Source organism: Lytechinus variegatus, chromosome 3 (genome assembly GCF_018143015.1).
Source record: "Lytechinus variegatus isolate NC3 chromosome 3, Lvar_3.0, whole genome shotgun sequence".
Classification (NCBI taxonomy): domain Eukaryota; kingdom Metazoa; phylum Echinodermata; class Echinoidea; order Temnopleuroida; family Toxopneustidae; genus Lytechinus; species Lytechinus variegatus.
Genome location: NC_054742.1, coordinates 66,158,572 through 66,174,687, shown reverse-complemented (window position 1 = coordinate 66,174,687; position 16,116 = coordinate 66,158,572). Strand labels below are relative to the sequence as shown.

General features: G+C 36.2%; 2 protein-coding genes across 2 annotated transcripts; one reads left to right on the top strand and one right to left on the bottom strand.

The window, feature by feature from the left end:
* Nucleotides 1-2,471: 2,471 nt before the first annotated feature.
* Nucleotides 2,472-6,503, top strand: LOC121411713. Its single transcript, XM_041604543.1, has 3 exons — nt 2,472-3,107; nt 4,241-4,345; nt 5,522-6,503. The coding sequence occupies exons 1-3, from the start codon at nt 2,952-2,954 to the stop codon at nt 6,041-6,043; spliced, it is 783 nt and encodes a 260-aa protein (XP_041460477.1). The 5' UTR covers nt 2,472-2,951; the 3' UTR covers nt 6,044-6,503.
* On the bottom strand, nt 5,837-11,893 carry LOC121411712. The gene is made up of 2 exons (XM_041604542.1): nt 8,209-11,893; nt 5,837-5,922 (listed from the first exon to the last, which is right to left on the bottom strand). Exon 1 carries the CDS (start codon nt 11,083-11,085, stop codon nt 8,794-8,796), a length of 2,292 nt encoding a protein of 763 aa, XP_041460476.1. The 5' UTR covers nt 11,086-11,893; the 3' UTR covers nt 5,837-5,922; nt 8,209-8,793.
* Nucleotides 11,894-16,116: the final 4,223 nt, after the last annotated feature.

Sequence of the window (16,116 nt, the reverse complement as noted above, 5' to 3'; positions counted from 1 at the left end):
TCTAGATTTGCGAAAAGCATTTGATACGTTAGATCATAATATTTTGTTGAAAAAACTATATGCATATGGAATAAGATGAATTACTTTAGACTTATTAAAAGATTATCTATCTAATCGCAATTTATATGTATTATGTAATGGAGTTAAATCAGATTTGAAATCTATAAGATGTGGAGTGCCCCAAGGTTCGATACTTGGACCTCTTTTATTCCTTTTATATATTAATGACATGTGCAATGTATCCAGTAAACTTAAATCTATCTTATTCGCAGATTAAACACCAGTATATTCATGTCCCACAAAGATTTACAGACGTTACAAACAGAATTTAATGAGGAATTACAGAAGGTTACCGATTGGTTATACTTGAACAAGTTATCCCTCAATGTTTCTAAAATTAACTTTATGATATCTACAAATAAGAAAATAAACTCTAATGAAATTGATATAAAATTGTGTGGTTCAATAATAAAAGAAGTTTCATCTTTAAAATTTCTTGGTGTAATAATCGATAATAAATCAACGTGGTTAAATCATACTGATGCCATCTGTAATAAGATATCTAAGAACACAGGCATAATGTACAAATTGCATAATTTTCCACCAAATATTTTAAAAATGCTGTATTATGCTATTATTTCACTATTTTTAAATTATGGCATTCTTGCCTGGAGAAGTGCTGTGAATTTTTATTTAGACAGATTACTTAAACTTCAAAAACGTGCAGTCAGAATTATAAACAACTCCCCTTTTACGCCCATTCTTATCCTATTTTCCAATCATTTAAAATTTTAAATATTTATGATATGTACAAGTATGAAATGGGACTTTTATGTATCTATGTTCTAAAGGACTTTTACCTTCTTTTTTTATTGAACTGTTTTAAATTAAATTATAATATTCATGAATACCCTACTAGAAGTGCTGCAAACTTCCACTTTCCTAAAATAAGAACTTGCCTTTCTCATAAATCTATTTTCTTTCGTGGCCCACTACTTTGGAATTCTTTGCCGGTTAATTTGAAAACATCTTGTTCTTTTAATATTTTCAAACGTAACTTCAGAAACTTTATATTTGATAATTAAACCTGTTTGTAAATATTTTTTTCATATACAGTTGAGGCCAGAAGTTTACATACACCCAGGAAATGCAAACAAAAGTTGACACTTGCCAAACATCATAAAATTTACTGTATCTTATGAAATATTTGTTCTATCATGACGAATTTGATATCAAACAAATGAGTGCGTCATACCCATTCATCACATTGCTTTGGCATTAGGAGCTGAAAAATATTTAGGTGTCATTTTCCCCCAAGAATCTTCATATTTTAGACAAATCAAAAATAAAAACTTGACTAAAACTTTTCATATTTGTGCTAATTTACTTCTCAACACAGACATTTCAGATTACAATTTTTTGTTCAGTGGTGACATATTATGATAGAAAGTGTAATATAAATCATATATTTGAATTCCTATATTTCTATGAAACGATTTTTGAAAATATAATAACAAACAATAGAATACATTTTGGCATGAATATTATTTATTTCCTTCAAAGAAAATTTCACCTGAAATATACTTTAATCCCAATGGCATCCCAATCATGTGAATGAGCTTAATATGCCATTCCATTTGATACCAAATTTGTCATGGTAGCATTTATATTTCTGAAGATATATTAATTATTACGATGTCTGTCTAGCGAACAAAATTCACTGAATTCCATGGGTGTATGCAAACTTTCGGCCTCAACTGTATATAATCTAAATCTTACCATTTGTGTATCTATGCCTTTGTATTGTCTCCTCATTGTCTTCTTTTTTTTACTTTTGGTATTGTCAATAATTATTATTCTTTTTAAAGTAAGTTGGGTCGGCCTTTTTATAAGGATATTCTTTTCCTTTTTGGCTGCTTCCCTCTCAATGCTTTTTTATGTCTTTGATGTTATGTAAACTTTGTTCCTATGTATTTTACCACATTTGTGTTCACTTTTATACAGAGAGCAAAATAAACTTGAATTGAAATGACCTTTGTAATCAGTTGCAGGAAATTATCTTTTTTCCCCCTATATCTGTTAACCAAATTATGTTCAATAAAATACTGAATGATAACCTGAATATTTTCTCCAAAAATTCAAAATCAACATTAATTTTGTTTCATTTTATCAAAGTTAAAAAAATAACTCTATTGACCTTTGAATAACGTTTATTATTCGCTTAGTGACCTGACAATACATTCATCCATTTTTTGATAACTATGAAAATTTTTATGAAATATGGATTGTTCTGGAAAATTTATACTACAAACATCAAATCCTAACCTTGGTTAAGTAGTTTTTTTATATTGATAGTACATTATGGTCAAAGTTAATTGACCTTCAATGAACTTTTACCTTAATCATGTGATCTGCAGCTCATATAGGATTATCAGTGATACTTGATCACCTTTATGTTCAAGTTTTAAAAAATAGGTTCTTATACTTTCAAAGTTATGAAGACACTTTGGAAGACTTAACATAGGTCAAGAAGCATAAGCAAGGTTCAATGACCCTAATCAAGTTTCATGAACTAGGGATCGATTATACTTAAACGTTCATTGACCCATAATGACACTCGACCTTGATAATGTGACCTGAAACTAATGCAAGATGATTAGTGATACTGGACTATCATATGTCCAAGTTTCATGAACTAGGTCCTTACCAGGTTATGACATTTAACAAAATTTTAATGTTGATTTAGTGTTGACGGCGCCATCGCAGTCGCTGCTGTCGTAATAGCGGCGCCAATTATAGTCTAGCTCTGTGATGCAGGCGAGACAAAAATGAATTGAATTTTGTAAATTGACATTACTGAGTTTCGTATAACATCCTCTCTCTGTTTTTGCTTTTTTGTTCTTCTACATACACAGAATGAAGAAATTGATATTGATAAAAGGATACCTCCTATGGATGAATTGTACGAGAGATTGAAGGTTGTGACGGCCATCTCTGAGAACCATTTTGAAGAGGTTAAACCGTGGATTGGAAGTATTCAAGAGTTCATGCCAGGTCAAGAAATCATCCTTTATAACTTGGGACTGAGTAAAACATCTTTAGAGAAGGTAAGAGCATAATTAATTCTTGCTAAGAGAAGGGGGGCATTGTCATTAGAACTTGCACGGAACACAATGCTCATCCACGGATTTCAAAATGGACCCAAAATTTACCCAAATGGACACAATTCTTCAATCTCACAGTCTTTGCTCAGTGGGGCTCAGATTATGGTATCCCAAAACGAGTATTTTCACGTTTTCCCTAACCTAAATATTGCCTCTAATATCATATTCTCATACTCTGAAAAAATACAGGTCCAAAATTTGTAATCTGATTCAAAGCCTAAAACACAGCCTATTATACACCGTCATTTCCACTGCCCTCTCGTGTCGGGTGCACACTGTAAAAACTGTGGTGTTAAAACTGACACCAATTGGTGTTAATAGAGGACCACACCCTGAGGTGTTAAAATTACACCCTAGAGATTGAACATAACACCAAAGAGTGTAAATATAACAACCAAAGGTGTTGTAATAACACCTATACGTGTAAAACTAACACCACCAATTTAACACCGGTGTAAAATAACTGGTGTGGTCCTCTATGTACACCGGTTAACACCCATAGAGTTTTAGGTTTATATAACTCTATGTTAACACCACAGTTTTTGCTGTGCACAAGTACTGATGAAGAAAAAAATACGCTGCCCTGCCGTGAAAAACAGTGAACACTTTACGTGGTTATGATTGATGAGTATGATGCATTTCTTGTAATGGCAATGTGCATTACATGGAGAGGATGGTTAAGAAGCAATTCTTGTTACTAATCATATATTAAAATGACTGATAGATATATTGTACATGCATATAGTCCTAACTCAAATTAATTATGATGACATTTAACGCGTACAGGGTAAAACAATTATTCCACGGAAAGGCAATCCTATACATGAGAAAAATGTGTTCACATAGCTAGGGTTATTCCATTCTCAAACATTTGTTGTTGTTTTTGCTAGTTTTGCCTCATTTTATTACATATAAATTCAATTTCATTATTAAATCACTTTTCAATTTCATTTACATTTTGAAACAATGTGCGAAATGACACGCAAATTTATAAGAATACACATATTCTCGTTCAATTATAGCTGAAAGACAATTAATTATTATAGTAATTATAATTCATCCTTTATTATCTACAGGTCAACACTTTTTGCGATGTTCAGGTGCGAGACTTTCCTTTCAGCTCTTATCCTAATCATGTGAGAGATCTACATACGTACGCGTTTAAACCAATTATTATCGATGTAAGTGCAGTTTTCAACCAACACACCAAGAAATAAGGGTTCAAATTGGAACCATCGGGGTTGGTACAATGTGTGCAATTTTGCTCATTTTTGCACCTTTAAGGGTACAATTTAGCTATATTAAACACACAAGGTGCAGAAATGAACCGTGTAATAAGGGTTCAAATTTGAACCTTTTTTAATGTCAAGTATTATACACATAAAAAGGTTCAATTTTGCACCTTTTAGGATGCAAACGAGCAACCTAAAGGTTGGTTCAATTAAGTGTTTCATTTAGGCCTGAGAGTTCAAAAATTAATGTGAATGCTGGATAACAAACTGTCCTCACAACGTTGGTTAAAACTTTCCCAATCGTTGTTGGGTGGTCAGCTTGCTATGTAAGCTAGCAAATGTAAATGCCCATCAGGTTTTTACCCCAAATCTACATTATTGCCCCAAAGTTTGTTATATGTCAATCATTATTGTTCGAGTATCCCTGAAGAAGACGTGACGTTACGTCGAAGATTTGGAATTAGTCGGAATAAAATTTTTGTTGGTTATCAATGCATTATTAAAAAGCATAGTAAAGCCGCAGGGCTGTATTTAACTTATTTACAACCTGCGCCATTATCATGATTATGTTATATGCTGTATATATATATATATATATATATAATATATATATATAATATATACATGTATACATGTACATTCACTTCAAATCACGAAACATTTATTTTCTTCCGATTAAGATTTCGACCATGTTCATTTAAAATATACAAAATTAATAATATCATGAATGTAGTACATAAACAATGGATGTGAAATAAAGTATGTAAATTATGTATCATGGAAGAAGGCTTAAAAACCAAGAAAGCAGGACTATAACATTTACACACATACATTTAAGATGTTCAAGAAAGCAAAAGTAGACTAAGGGATTAAACGCATTTTAGCTAATTTTTAATGCTAAAACGTCTTCTTCGCGTGTAACCCATATATGCATTTAATTTCATATTTTTTCTGTATATGTTGTTATATATATATATATAAGGGGTAAAGAATAAACGCATGCCGGGTTACTCGGTTACTCCAAATCTAATTTCCAACATGCGAAATAAGAAAGTGGTAGGAATAGGCTCTGTATTTTGATATCAACCCTGTTATTGCTACCTAACGTGATTCCTTTCGTCACAGATTACTCTACGGGAGTTTGGCGCCATTTTCTGGGGAGATGCGTCTATCCGCCTGAAAGGCTCCTTGCGGAAACTTCTACCAGTCTCGATGAAACACCATGGGTTCATGAGCCACCTTCATGCGTTTGACCCTCAGAAGCAGGAAGAGATTAAACACCAGTACTTCTTCACGCATCCTAAACTGTACGAGAATCTGGGTGTGGATAGAACCGAGTACTACAATTCAGGTGGCATGGCGCCGCACGCTTCTGCAAACCGACAACTGTACGTTAACGGATCGTACATCCAAAATGCTATCGTCCAGCCGATGCTGAAATGTGCCCTCGAATTTCGCTGCATCTCGCCGGTTGGAGCGCATGTGCCCGGCCACCGTTTCGATGCGTCCATCCTCGCTATTTTGATCTATAAGAATATGAAAGGAGAATGGAATAAGACGCATAATGACAACCTTGTCTTTGATGACGTGGTGTATCTTAGAAAGAATACAATCGGAAAAGAGAAAGTTAAAACGTGCTTGTGGTGAGGCATATGTTTATGTTGCCTTCATGAGTTATTATTGTTGTTATTATTTATTCGGCATTTTAAACAACAAACAAAACCATAAAATGATGACATTACAAAGTATGACAAAATTTTAAAAAGGACTCCCCCGGCAGACCCCGCTGAAGTCCTGGGGTTGCCTGGAAGAAAAAAATTGTAAACTTCCTGTTACCGCAAGCCATTCCTTCCGACTCCAGGGGCCCGTAACAAAAAACTTAGCATTGACCTTAAAGCATTCTATAAGATTGATTCCATTGGCTACTATAATAATAACAATTATTATTATTTATGATTATTAATATTATCATTATCATCATCATCATCATTATTAGTGTTATTAATATTGTCATATTATATGCCGTCGTTACTGCGCCCCGGGGGGGGGGCACTTACATTGACGAGTGGATACCATGCGCGACCAAAAAAAACACGTAAAAAGGATGTCTTTTTCACGATAGGGTACGTTACGTACGTAATGTGATAAGGGTGTCAAAAACACTAAAATAATGAAAAAAGGGTATCTATTTCGCTAGGAAAATAACGTGTTTAGGGTCGAATTTGCGGGGATGATAAAACAAAATGAAAATGTTTTGTAAAGGATGTCCTTTTTGCCCCAACACTTCGTGTTTAGAGTCCGATTTGCGCGAGGTGTAGAAGCTGGGGTCGTACTAAACCAAATAAGGTAAAGCCGATGACCGAAGCACCCGTAACAATAAAACATTCCTGTTAGCTCCATGGTTTAGGGGTTCATTTCAGGGAATATTTGCCAAGAGCATCGTTTTGTTTCCAATACTTGTTAAGGGTGGCGGTTCACACGCCAATACTTGTTAAGGGGTGCATTTTTTAGAATATGAAAATTACGTGTTTAGGGTGCTTTTCGAGACCCCATCGACAATAAATTAAACAAAGGATGAGTAACCAGTTACAGTAATAATACAGTTTATTAAGCCATCATCATTGAGCTTTACCTCACAGAACAGCGCCGGCCGAACAAGGGGCGATTTAACAACAATCCGTCGCAGATGGCGACATTACACAAACAAACATATTGGCGCAACCACTTTTCTTCTTCTCTTGTTTTGTAACAAAACCCTAAATAACCAATAATATCCAATTCATATTATATCCTCAGAACAAACATATCTGACAATATAAAAATCCTTAGTAAGCATACAATTAAAACATTTGCCAAGATAACGCCATATAAATGCATGACTTGGACTCTCACATAACAAGCTTATCACTGTCATAGACATTGTATACCAGTGCATACAATGTATTAAAGTAACAAAAATGTGTAAATAGCAAAAATGAATTACTAACTCGAAAACAGAAACACCCTTAGCATATCCAAGCCAAAACATTAAAATAACAAACTGCAAACATCGACATATCAATACAAAAAATGATAACCTGCTATTACCAAGAGATTGACATATCAGTACATAAAACTGATAAACAGCAATTATCAACATAATCGTATTTTCTATTTTTCCTCCCTTACAACTGTAAAGAAAGGAAAAACCTGTCGTAAGTCCTTTAAAAGGCAACTGAACAAACCATAAAGAAAACAGCCTGGAAAATATACCAGACCACGCAATTGCTCAATCCATACCGTATCATTCAAAATATAAATCAATGTCTGTCATACACAAACCACATTACCAAATATTTTGCAATCGGGGGCTAAAAATATAACAAAATACATAAATCACCGGAAACGTACCGCTATATAAATACATAGTGGAGGCTGTAGCACACACAGTAAAAAAATATGCACATAAAAAACAGGTAAATGAAAACTAACTGAACACACCAAAAACCGTAAAGCATCGAAATAAAGTATAAGGGCATTACAATAATTAACCGAAACGAAATTACACTACATATCAAGCAGTCTCATGTTAACAAGTTGATAATCATAAATTAAAAGCATGAATAACCTGCAGAACAAAACCAATTGGCTATCAAGGTGGGAGGGGTGCTAAGTTTGGATTAATAAAAAGGTTTGCATTGTGTAAAAATCTAAACTTGCTCAAATCAGTAATAGGTAAACAAACAAAATGTGCTCCAATATCTGTATAATACACATGTATCCACACCGTTCTAAAGGCTAATCAGGTTCGGGTATAACCTTTAACACCTTACCTGCAAACACACCATTAGCAAACAGGCTAACCAAAAAGCTATGTATGAAACATAGACTGATAAAGGAGTGCACAGACTTCGGAAACCTGCAATAGATACCAGTGAAAATCAATAACCAAAACAATTACATGGATCGACATTTAGAAATACTCAATAATAAAGTCATGTATACACAAAATACTGTTAAATACAAAATATCAACTACTTTAAATAGCTGTAAAAAGGTAAATACATATATATATATTACTACAAAATATCTGACATACAAAGCAATAAGTCATATATCAGCATAAAAACCATGTATGAAACATTGAAAACGAAAGGAAAAATGATGGTAAAGTAGAAAGTGGAGGGAAAAGTCAAAAAGACATCGCAAAACAGAGCATAATATATTTTAAAAAGATTATTGAAAAATCAGTGAAGTCCAATATGGTCACACAGAAGCTGTACACGAAGGTGCATGCATTCCACACTAGGCAGATCACTTGTCACAATAGTGCACATGATGGTCCTTTTTTCTCAGCTTAGTAAAACAGTCTGTATCTGCTATAGGAAAGTTCAATAGTACATATGAACAATGAAATACTAGAAATGAGTCCTTTTTCTCAATTTAGTCACACAATCTTTATCTGCTAGTGAAGTGACGTCATCAAGTGAGCATTTCATCCTGTTAGGAGAGATGATACAGTGAGTTCGGTCTGGGGGACGACCTGGAGGCAGTCCAGTGCGATCACCACTAGGATGGAAGAGGTGACTCTGCAAATGCGAAGAAACAGTCAACCTCGAAGGGGAATCATGTGACAAGCTCTGATGACTGGTAAGAGTCCCGAGAGATGATTCCGGGGGTCGACCAGGGGGGTCTTCAATCTCCAGGGTGTAAGGGTGGTGAACCACATCATAAAACAGGATATCCTCAGTGGAGCTGTTGGGACTGGTACAGTCAGCATCAGCCATGGGAGGTGCAACTGGGAGAGCATCACAAGAGCACTTGGTGTTCTCAAACACGGGTGGCCTATGCAAGGACTCATGTGACTGAGACTGAAGCGATTGATGGCTGTCCTCAACGTGGCCGACAGGATGTCTCTCTAGACTGAGAAACTGGGTTTGTTGAGACTCAAGCACCTCATTGTCCAAGGGATACAACTCCGAGCATGTAGCAAGTGTGGTGTCGTCGCCAGGGCATTCGACCGCAGATCGCAGGCTCAAGATTGTCAAAGGATGGCCCGGTGTACCTAAGTCTGGGGATGCCGGGGTGTAAGATTCCTGTTTGAAGACATAGTAAGACGAAGCAGGTGAGCACGCAGCAGGCGTGTTAACGGTTGTAGGGTTAGAGCGAACCGAAGGACCAAGTGCGGACGATGGTCCATCACTGAACATGGCATGCTCTGGAGACGTAGCAGGGTGAGGCTGCTGTTCAACGATACCCGAAGGCGAGGCAGGCGAACATGCAGCAGGCGCGTTGACAATGATAGTACTAATCTGAAGCGAAGGACCGTATACGTACGATGGTCCCTCACTAAACGTGACGACGCGCCTAGCGGGACGAACGAACACATCGTACAATTCCATGAATGGAATACCAGCTCGCACACCGAGGCTCGAAGACTCAACAACAAACCCTTTAAAAAGGAAGTCCCTGCCATCTCGAGAAAATGTGAGACAAGTCTCGCCTACAATGACAAAAGGTGACGGTGAATGGGCGGTTGGGTAAGCAGAGTGGGAAGTGGCAATAATGTCACCTCTAAGACACTTAACCAATGAATGACTGATCAAATTCTCTGCAGACCCACTGTCAAGATCAACATGGACACAGTGGTCACCATGGAAAAGATCTACATAAGGAGTTAGGGCCTGATTAGGCACAACAGATTCACTAGCCACAGCACAATGTGGTGTATTGTCTTGGGTCTCATCTGACTCTGATGAGCTTTCATGACAGAGAGTATCTTCATAAATAACTGACTCTGACTCTGAGTCATCAAAACAACCAAAACTCACACGAGGATCTTCGGAGGAGCGATCCACAGCACTTGACGCATGGTCAACACACTCTGCAGGAATACGGCTGGGAACCATATCATGACCAAGGTCATGATAGACAAAATCATCACAAGAATCACTGCAACTCCGGAAATCACTAGAATAGCCAAGAATGTTAGCGGCATTTCGAGCTTGGGATATAATGCGTTTCTCATGTATGGGAAGGAAGGGGCAATCGCCTATATGGTGGTAACTACTGCGACAAGCCTCAAGACATAGTGGGCACTTACAATCTAAACTCTTATGTTGGAATGAAGGGGGTTCAGACTGTCTACTATAAACAGTGGGACTAACAATAGATCTATGCTTATGGTCAGGTGATAATATGGTAGCGTGTAATACCTGAATAGGCCTGTCGTGAGACTGATCAAATGAATCTAGCTCTGCATCTTTCTTTGGATGAACTTTTGATGCATTATTACAACACTCATACTCGTCTTCTGAAACATAACCCTCAAATTTACCATGTCTAAGACTTGTATTGTCATGTTGCATATGTTCTTTACCTACTCGTAAGATGGGCCTACTGTATCTATGTAAGATTCTACTAGGGATCTGACTCTGGGGACATACATGTATTTTGTGAGGCATATCCTTTCCCATATATTCACATTGGTCAAAATCACAACCATCTTCATGATTCCAATAAACACCAGCACTGGCTGATTCATCATTTTGATTCCTTCTAAAAACATGACCTTGGTAAGCATCTTCATTATAATTACAATCAATATCTAACAGCTCACAGTCATCATTATCACAACTATATTCATCAAAATTTTCATCCTCATAACTACAATCTGGACTGGCACTGGTTGATTCATATATCCTAAACATTCCAGTCAAACTGTGATTCAATTTCAAATGATTACTAGTATGTGAATTAAAAGTTTAAGTTGAACAAGTAGCATGTGATTCTGAAAACGACGAACATGTCTTTTCTGTAGTTAGTCTAAGGTGGCCTCTCTCTCGGGCCTGAGGGCGAGGATGGGAACTGATTCTCAACAATGGGGAAGCAGCCATGAACGGCTATACGTGGGACTAGTTACGCCACTGTGACTTGCTGTGGGCAAACTTATTATACCTATCACGACAAAGGATTTGTCGACCAACTGGCTGCAAGGATTGCATGAAACTCATCGTTGTGTGGGGTAGGCAAAGGTCCGAATCCCAGCTGTCACCACGACAATAAATTAAACAAAGGATGAGTAACCAGTTACAGTAATAATACAGTTTATTAAGCCAACTTCATTGAGCTTTACCTCACAGAACAGCGCCGGCCGAACAAGAGGCGATTTAACAACAATCCGTCGCAGATGGCGACATTACACAAACATATTGGCGCATGGTCGCGCATGGTATCCACTCGTGAATGGAAGTGGCCCCCCGGGTACTGCGCTGAACAAAGAAAACGACTTACGGGAAGATCTATTTATGCAGTCAAAAAGCATATGAATTCCGCGATGCCATTATCCATCAACTGAAATGTGCAAAGCTCGAACGCAACAAAGTGTGCAATAAGCAATACAATCATGATGTACATCGAATGTAATCCAATGACATAGAATTATGTTCGTTTCTCTTTCTTTCTTTCTTTCTTTCTTTCTTTCTTTCTCTCTTTCTTTCTTTCTTTCTTACTTTCTTTCTTCCTTCCTTCCTTCTTTCTTTCTTTCATCCTTCTTTTACATCATCTTCTTCTTCCTTTTCTTCTTCCTCTTCTTGTTCTCCTTTCTCTCCTTCGGTTTGAATGCATTTATGTTGTCATGGAAAGTCCAAAGTAAGAAAACATGGATTAATTAACAAAGCTCTTGTGTAAACAAAAATCACAAATTCATTTACACACCATCATTTGGTACTGATGTTATCTATTTTAGGATGGTGGTGTGCACATGCATATTCACAGAGAAAATTATGATACAATCAGACAATCAGAAAAGATAGATATGAAAATTATGAATACATGTAGTTTTTCAATCCTGGGATGTGGAACTATTAAATGCACATGCATAAAAGTAGTATATGTATATATTTTTCTTCATCTAGTATATCCGTTATGTGTTGGTAAATGTTAGGTCTTGAATTACATGAATATACAAGTTTAATGCCTGATTGGTGTAGAATATGTTGCCAATATCACGAAATACATTATCTTTATCTAGGAAGAGAATGTTTTCATTGTTGAAATCAGTTTGACTTTTGAAGAACAATTTGTCTTATTATTATTATAATAGTGACCATCTGCTATGTATTCAAGCATTCAGGGTGCTTATTTGTGTGTGTAGTGTGTGGTAGTGCATCACTAGAATATAAAATACTTCGTTTTTGTACTCTCTTTCTAAGTCTCACAATTTTCATTGAAGAGAGTTGTAGAAAGTTTCAATCATATATGATAACATTATCTGATATCTGTTTTGTTACGTACAAAGATTTTCTCTACTTTGTGGCATAATAAGACATAGGATATTTAGTAATGTGTTTTGTAAGGTTCGTGCCGTACAAGTGTACTTGCATACTAAAATAAACTTCACAGGTTTCATCTGAAACTATCAATGTGCCTGAAATTTAATAACGGGTGTCGGTGAACCATCTTTTAAAGTAGATGGGGCGAGTTCCCTAATTGACTCTCATTATGGACATATACCACATCCGACAGAGTTGGTAGGCACAGGGTGACCAGGTTTGGACAGTCAAATACAGTTTGAGGTCAGATCAGTGGCGTAATGAGCCAAATATATTCAGGGGGCTAAGCATGGCATAAGGGGCAAAAATTCTAAACAGCTGCTAGCGAGCAAAGGGAGCAGGTAACAATTTTCACCTTTTTAATACAAACATTTTGTGATAGATTTTGACTCGATATCAAAGAACTGTCCCTTGTGATCTGGGATGTCTGATCACCCTGGTGCTAGGCATGGGTGGAAATCCCAGGGGGACAGGGGGGACGCGTTCCCCCTACCCAAAATAGTAGGGGCACTATATCAAATGTCCCCCCTACTATTTTAATGATGGAAAGAATTCAAAATTGAAATAAAACATTATTTTGGGCGAGATTTCCATACCATAATTTTGGGGTGATAACCTTTTTTTGTGCTTGTCAAATTCATTTTGGTCGAAAATTACCTTACATTTTTGTTTGGCTTGTCAAATTTTCAAGCCCCTGGTCCCCCTACCTTTAGTGCTAGGTACATGTTCTCTCATACACAGACAGGACTATTCTCCTTTTACATTCAAGATTTTAATGTTGTAAACCTAAAAACTATGAGTATCAGAAAATTTCATGAAACAAATGAATACTTGTTTGGGTGTCAGAAACTGAAAGGAGCAAAGCATTGGCTCTTTTAACCCAGATTGGCGCTGCTTCCTTTTTTGGACAGTTCGTCGTGGCAAGGACCATTCAAGAGCTCCATCTATTGAAAATAATACAAGTCACTCCTTAGAAAACATAATACTAAGTATATAAATAGTCTCTCTACATGTGGAAGATTTGTCTTAATATTGTATAGGGCTAATACAAGTGCTTCTTAAAAAGGTATTTTTAACACAGATTTGAATCTGTTGATTACGAGGCAGGTTGTTCTATAATTTTGGTGCCATTTTCCCCAATCTTTATCAACAAAAGTCTTGGACTTTACTCATATTTCAGAGAGAAAATCCTTTGATTGTGAAGATTTTGCGGACTGGGTTGACATTTCTGACTACATCACGGAGGTAAGCAAGGGCATTCCCACCTATACACACCAGTGAGGACTACTGCTAAAGCTTCCTGTCCAATGTCCACTGACCTGTTACAGAAAGAAGTTGCATTTGAATGCAACTCCAAATCGCATGATCTCGATTGGTTGAAAAACAAGTGGTGTTTGATTTTTTTTTAGTTGAGTTTGAGTGCAAATGGGTCCAAGCTTTCACAGTCATACAAGTGGGAATATCATAGGGGTGTGTTTCACAAAGATTTACGCACGATTTGAATTCATGCTTATGTGAATGTGTAATCTATTTGATTACTGTACAATGGGGTAGAGCATGTCCTTTGAGAATTCTCTGACCAATGTGGTAATACAGTATACATCGCACGCAATATTCAGGATCAGGGCCCCATCTTACAAAGAGTTACAATCGATCCGATCAATCGTAACTCTATGGAAATCCATCAGTGTCATTATTTTTTCTACAGGAAATTAGCAAATTGTCCTTTGTAAACAAAGGAGAACAGATCAAATTTGTCAAGAATCAATGAATTTATATGTATACACACATATATATATATATACATTCATACCTAGATTTTTTTTTAACATACATGTATTTTATATATTATCTTTGCTGGCTTTCCATAGTTGCGATTGATGGGATCAATCGCAACTCTTTGTAAGATGGGCCTTAGGAGTGATGAGTCAAGCTTACTTCTTTGTGAAACACCACCCAGGACATGGAATTTGCAATACCAATGTACACAAATTCAAATAAAATCTTGAACACGACCATTTTTATATATGACACTGTGTATATAAAATTTATTTGTATATGTACATAAAAATATTCTCATAATCAGATACACGGAAAATGCTCTTCATATAATAGTAAGCGTAGCCAATGATCTTTGGAAAATTTATGGAATTTTGAAACATTAGACAAAGAAAAACGGAAGGGAAAACCTACCGACAAGCCAATTTGTTCAGAAAAAAGGATAACTTTTCAAATTGGTACAAAATGATTGAAAAATATTGAGAAAAACTTTTTCAAACAGCAAGGAAATTCTAAGGTACGAATCATATTTTTTGAACTTTCTATTATATGAAATAACATTCCTTCTACAATTTTGTCAACCAAGAATGAAAAAAACCAGTGGAATTCCTCTAGCAGTAGTGCTGACTTTGAAAACAGCTATTGAATAATTACACAAAAGAAAACACTCATATGATAATAAAATACTATGTCCATTGACCCAACATGACACTTGACCATGATCATGTGACCTAAGACATGTGCAAAACAATCATTCATACTTGATTACCCTAATAATATGTCTACGTTTCATGAACTACATGTGTAGATCCATAAACTTTCTAAGTTATGATGCCAATTCAACAAATAACCCAAACACAGCCAAAGTTCATTGACCCTAAATGACCTTTGATTTTGGTCATGTGACCAGAAACAAGCACAAGATATTCAGGGATACATGGTTACTCTTATGTCCCAAGTCTCATGAAATACATCTTATAAACTTTAAAGGTATGATGACAATTCCACAAATACCCCAACATTATCAAAATTCTTGACCCTAAATGACCTTTGACCAGTGGCGGACCGTTACCCCAAAGAGACAAAGCAATGGGGGGGGGCACAGCATTGTTCACAAACAATGCAGTGCCCCCCCCAATACTTTGTCTCCTCCGGGTCACGGTCTGCTACTGCCTTTGACCTTGGTCATGTGACCTGAAACTCAGGCAGGATACCCTTATATCCAAGTTCCATGAACTAGGTCCATATACTTTCTAAGTTATGATGACATTTAAAAAACTTAACCTTGGTTAAGATTTCAATATTGATGCCGCCGTCACCACCGTCGTCGGAAAAGCTGTGCCTATAGTCTCACTCTGCTATGCAGACGAGACAAAACAGGGTTGACATATGTGTAAGATAATTGTTGCTGCAACATATTTTGTTACAGACAATTCATAAGAAAATACCAAATAAAAATGACTTCATGTAACAACATGGGAAAAAGTGGGAACATGACCTCATCACCCCATCTAGTGTATATTCAAGATGGTGTGAATAAAATGTTTTCCCAAAATATTGCTAAATTTCAAAATTCAATAACTTTATTTGTTATCAGATTTTGATGAAACTTTCAGTGTTTTTTTCCGT

What these genes read in the sequence shown, in the direction of transcription:
- LOC121411713 (XM_041604543.1), top strand. Translation starts at nt 2,952, where the DNA reads ATGGATGAATTGTACGAGAGATTGAAGGTTGTGACGGCCATCTCTGAG. An exon ending in GTAAAACATCTTTAGAGAAG is followed by an intron (nt 3,108 to 4,240) that starts GTAAGAGCATAA and finishes TATTATCTACAG; the next exon opens with GTCAACACTTTTTGCGATGT. An exon ending in TTAAACCAATTATTATCGAT is followed by an intron (nt 4,346 to 5,521) that starts GTAAGTGCAGTT and finishes CTTTCGTCACAG; the next exon opens with ATTACTCTACGGGAGTTTGG.
- LOC121411712 (XM_041604542.1), bottom strand. Translation starts at nt 11,085, where the DNA reads ATGTTTAGGATATATGAATCAACCAGTGCCAGTCCAGATTGTAGTTAT.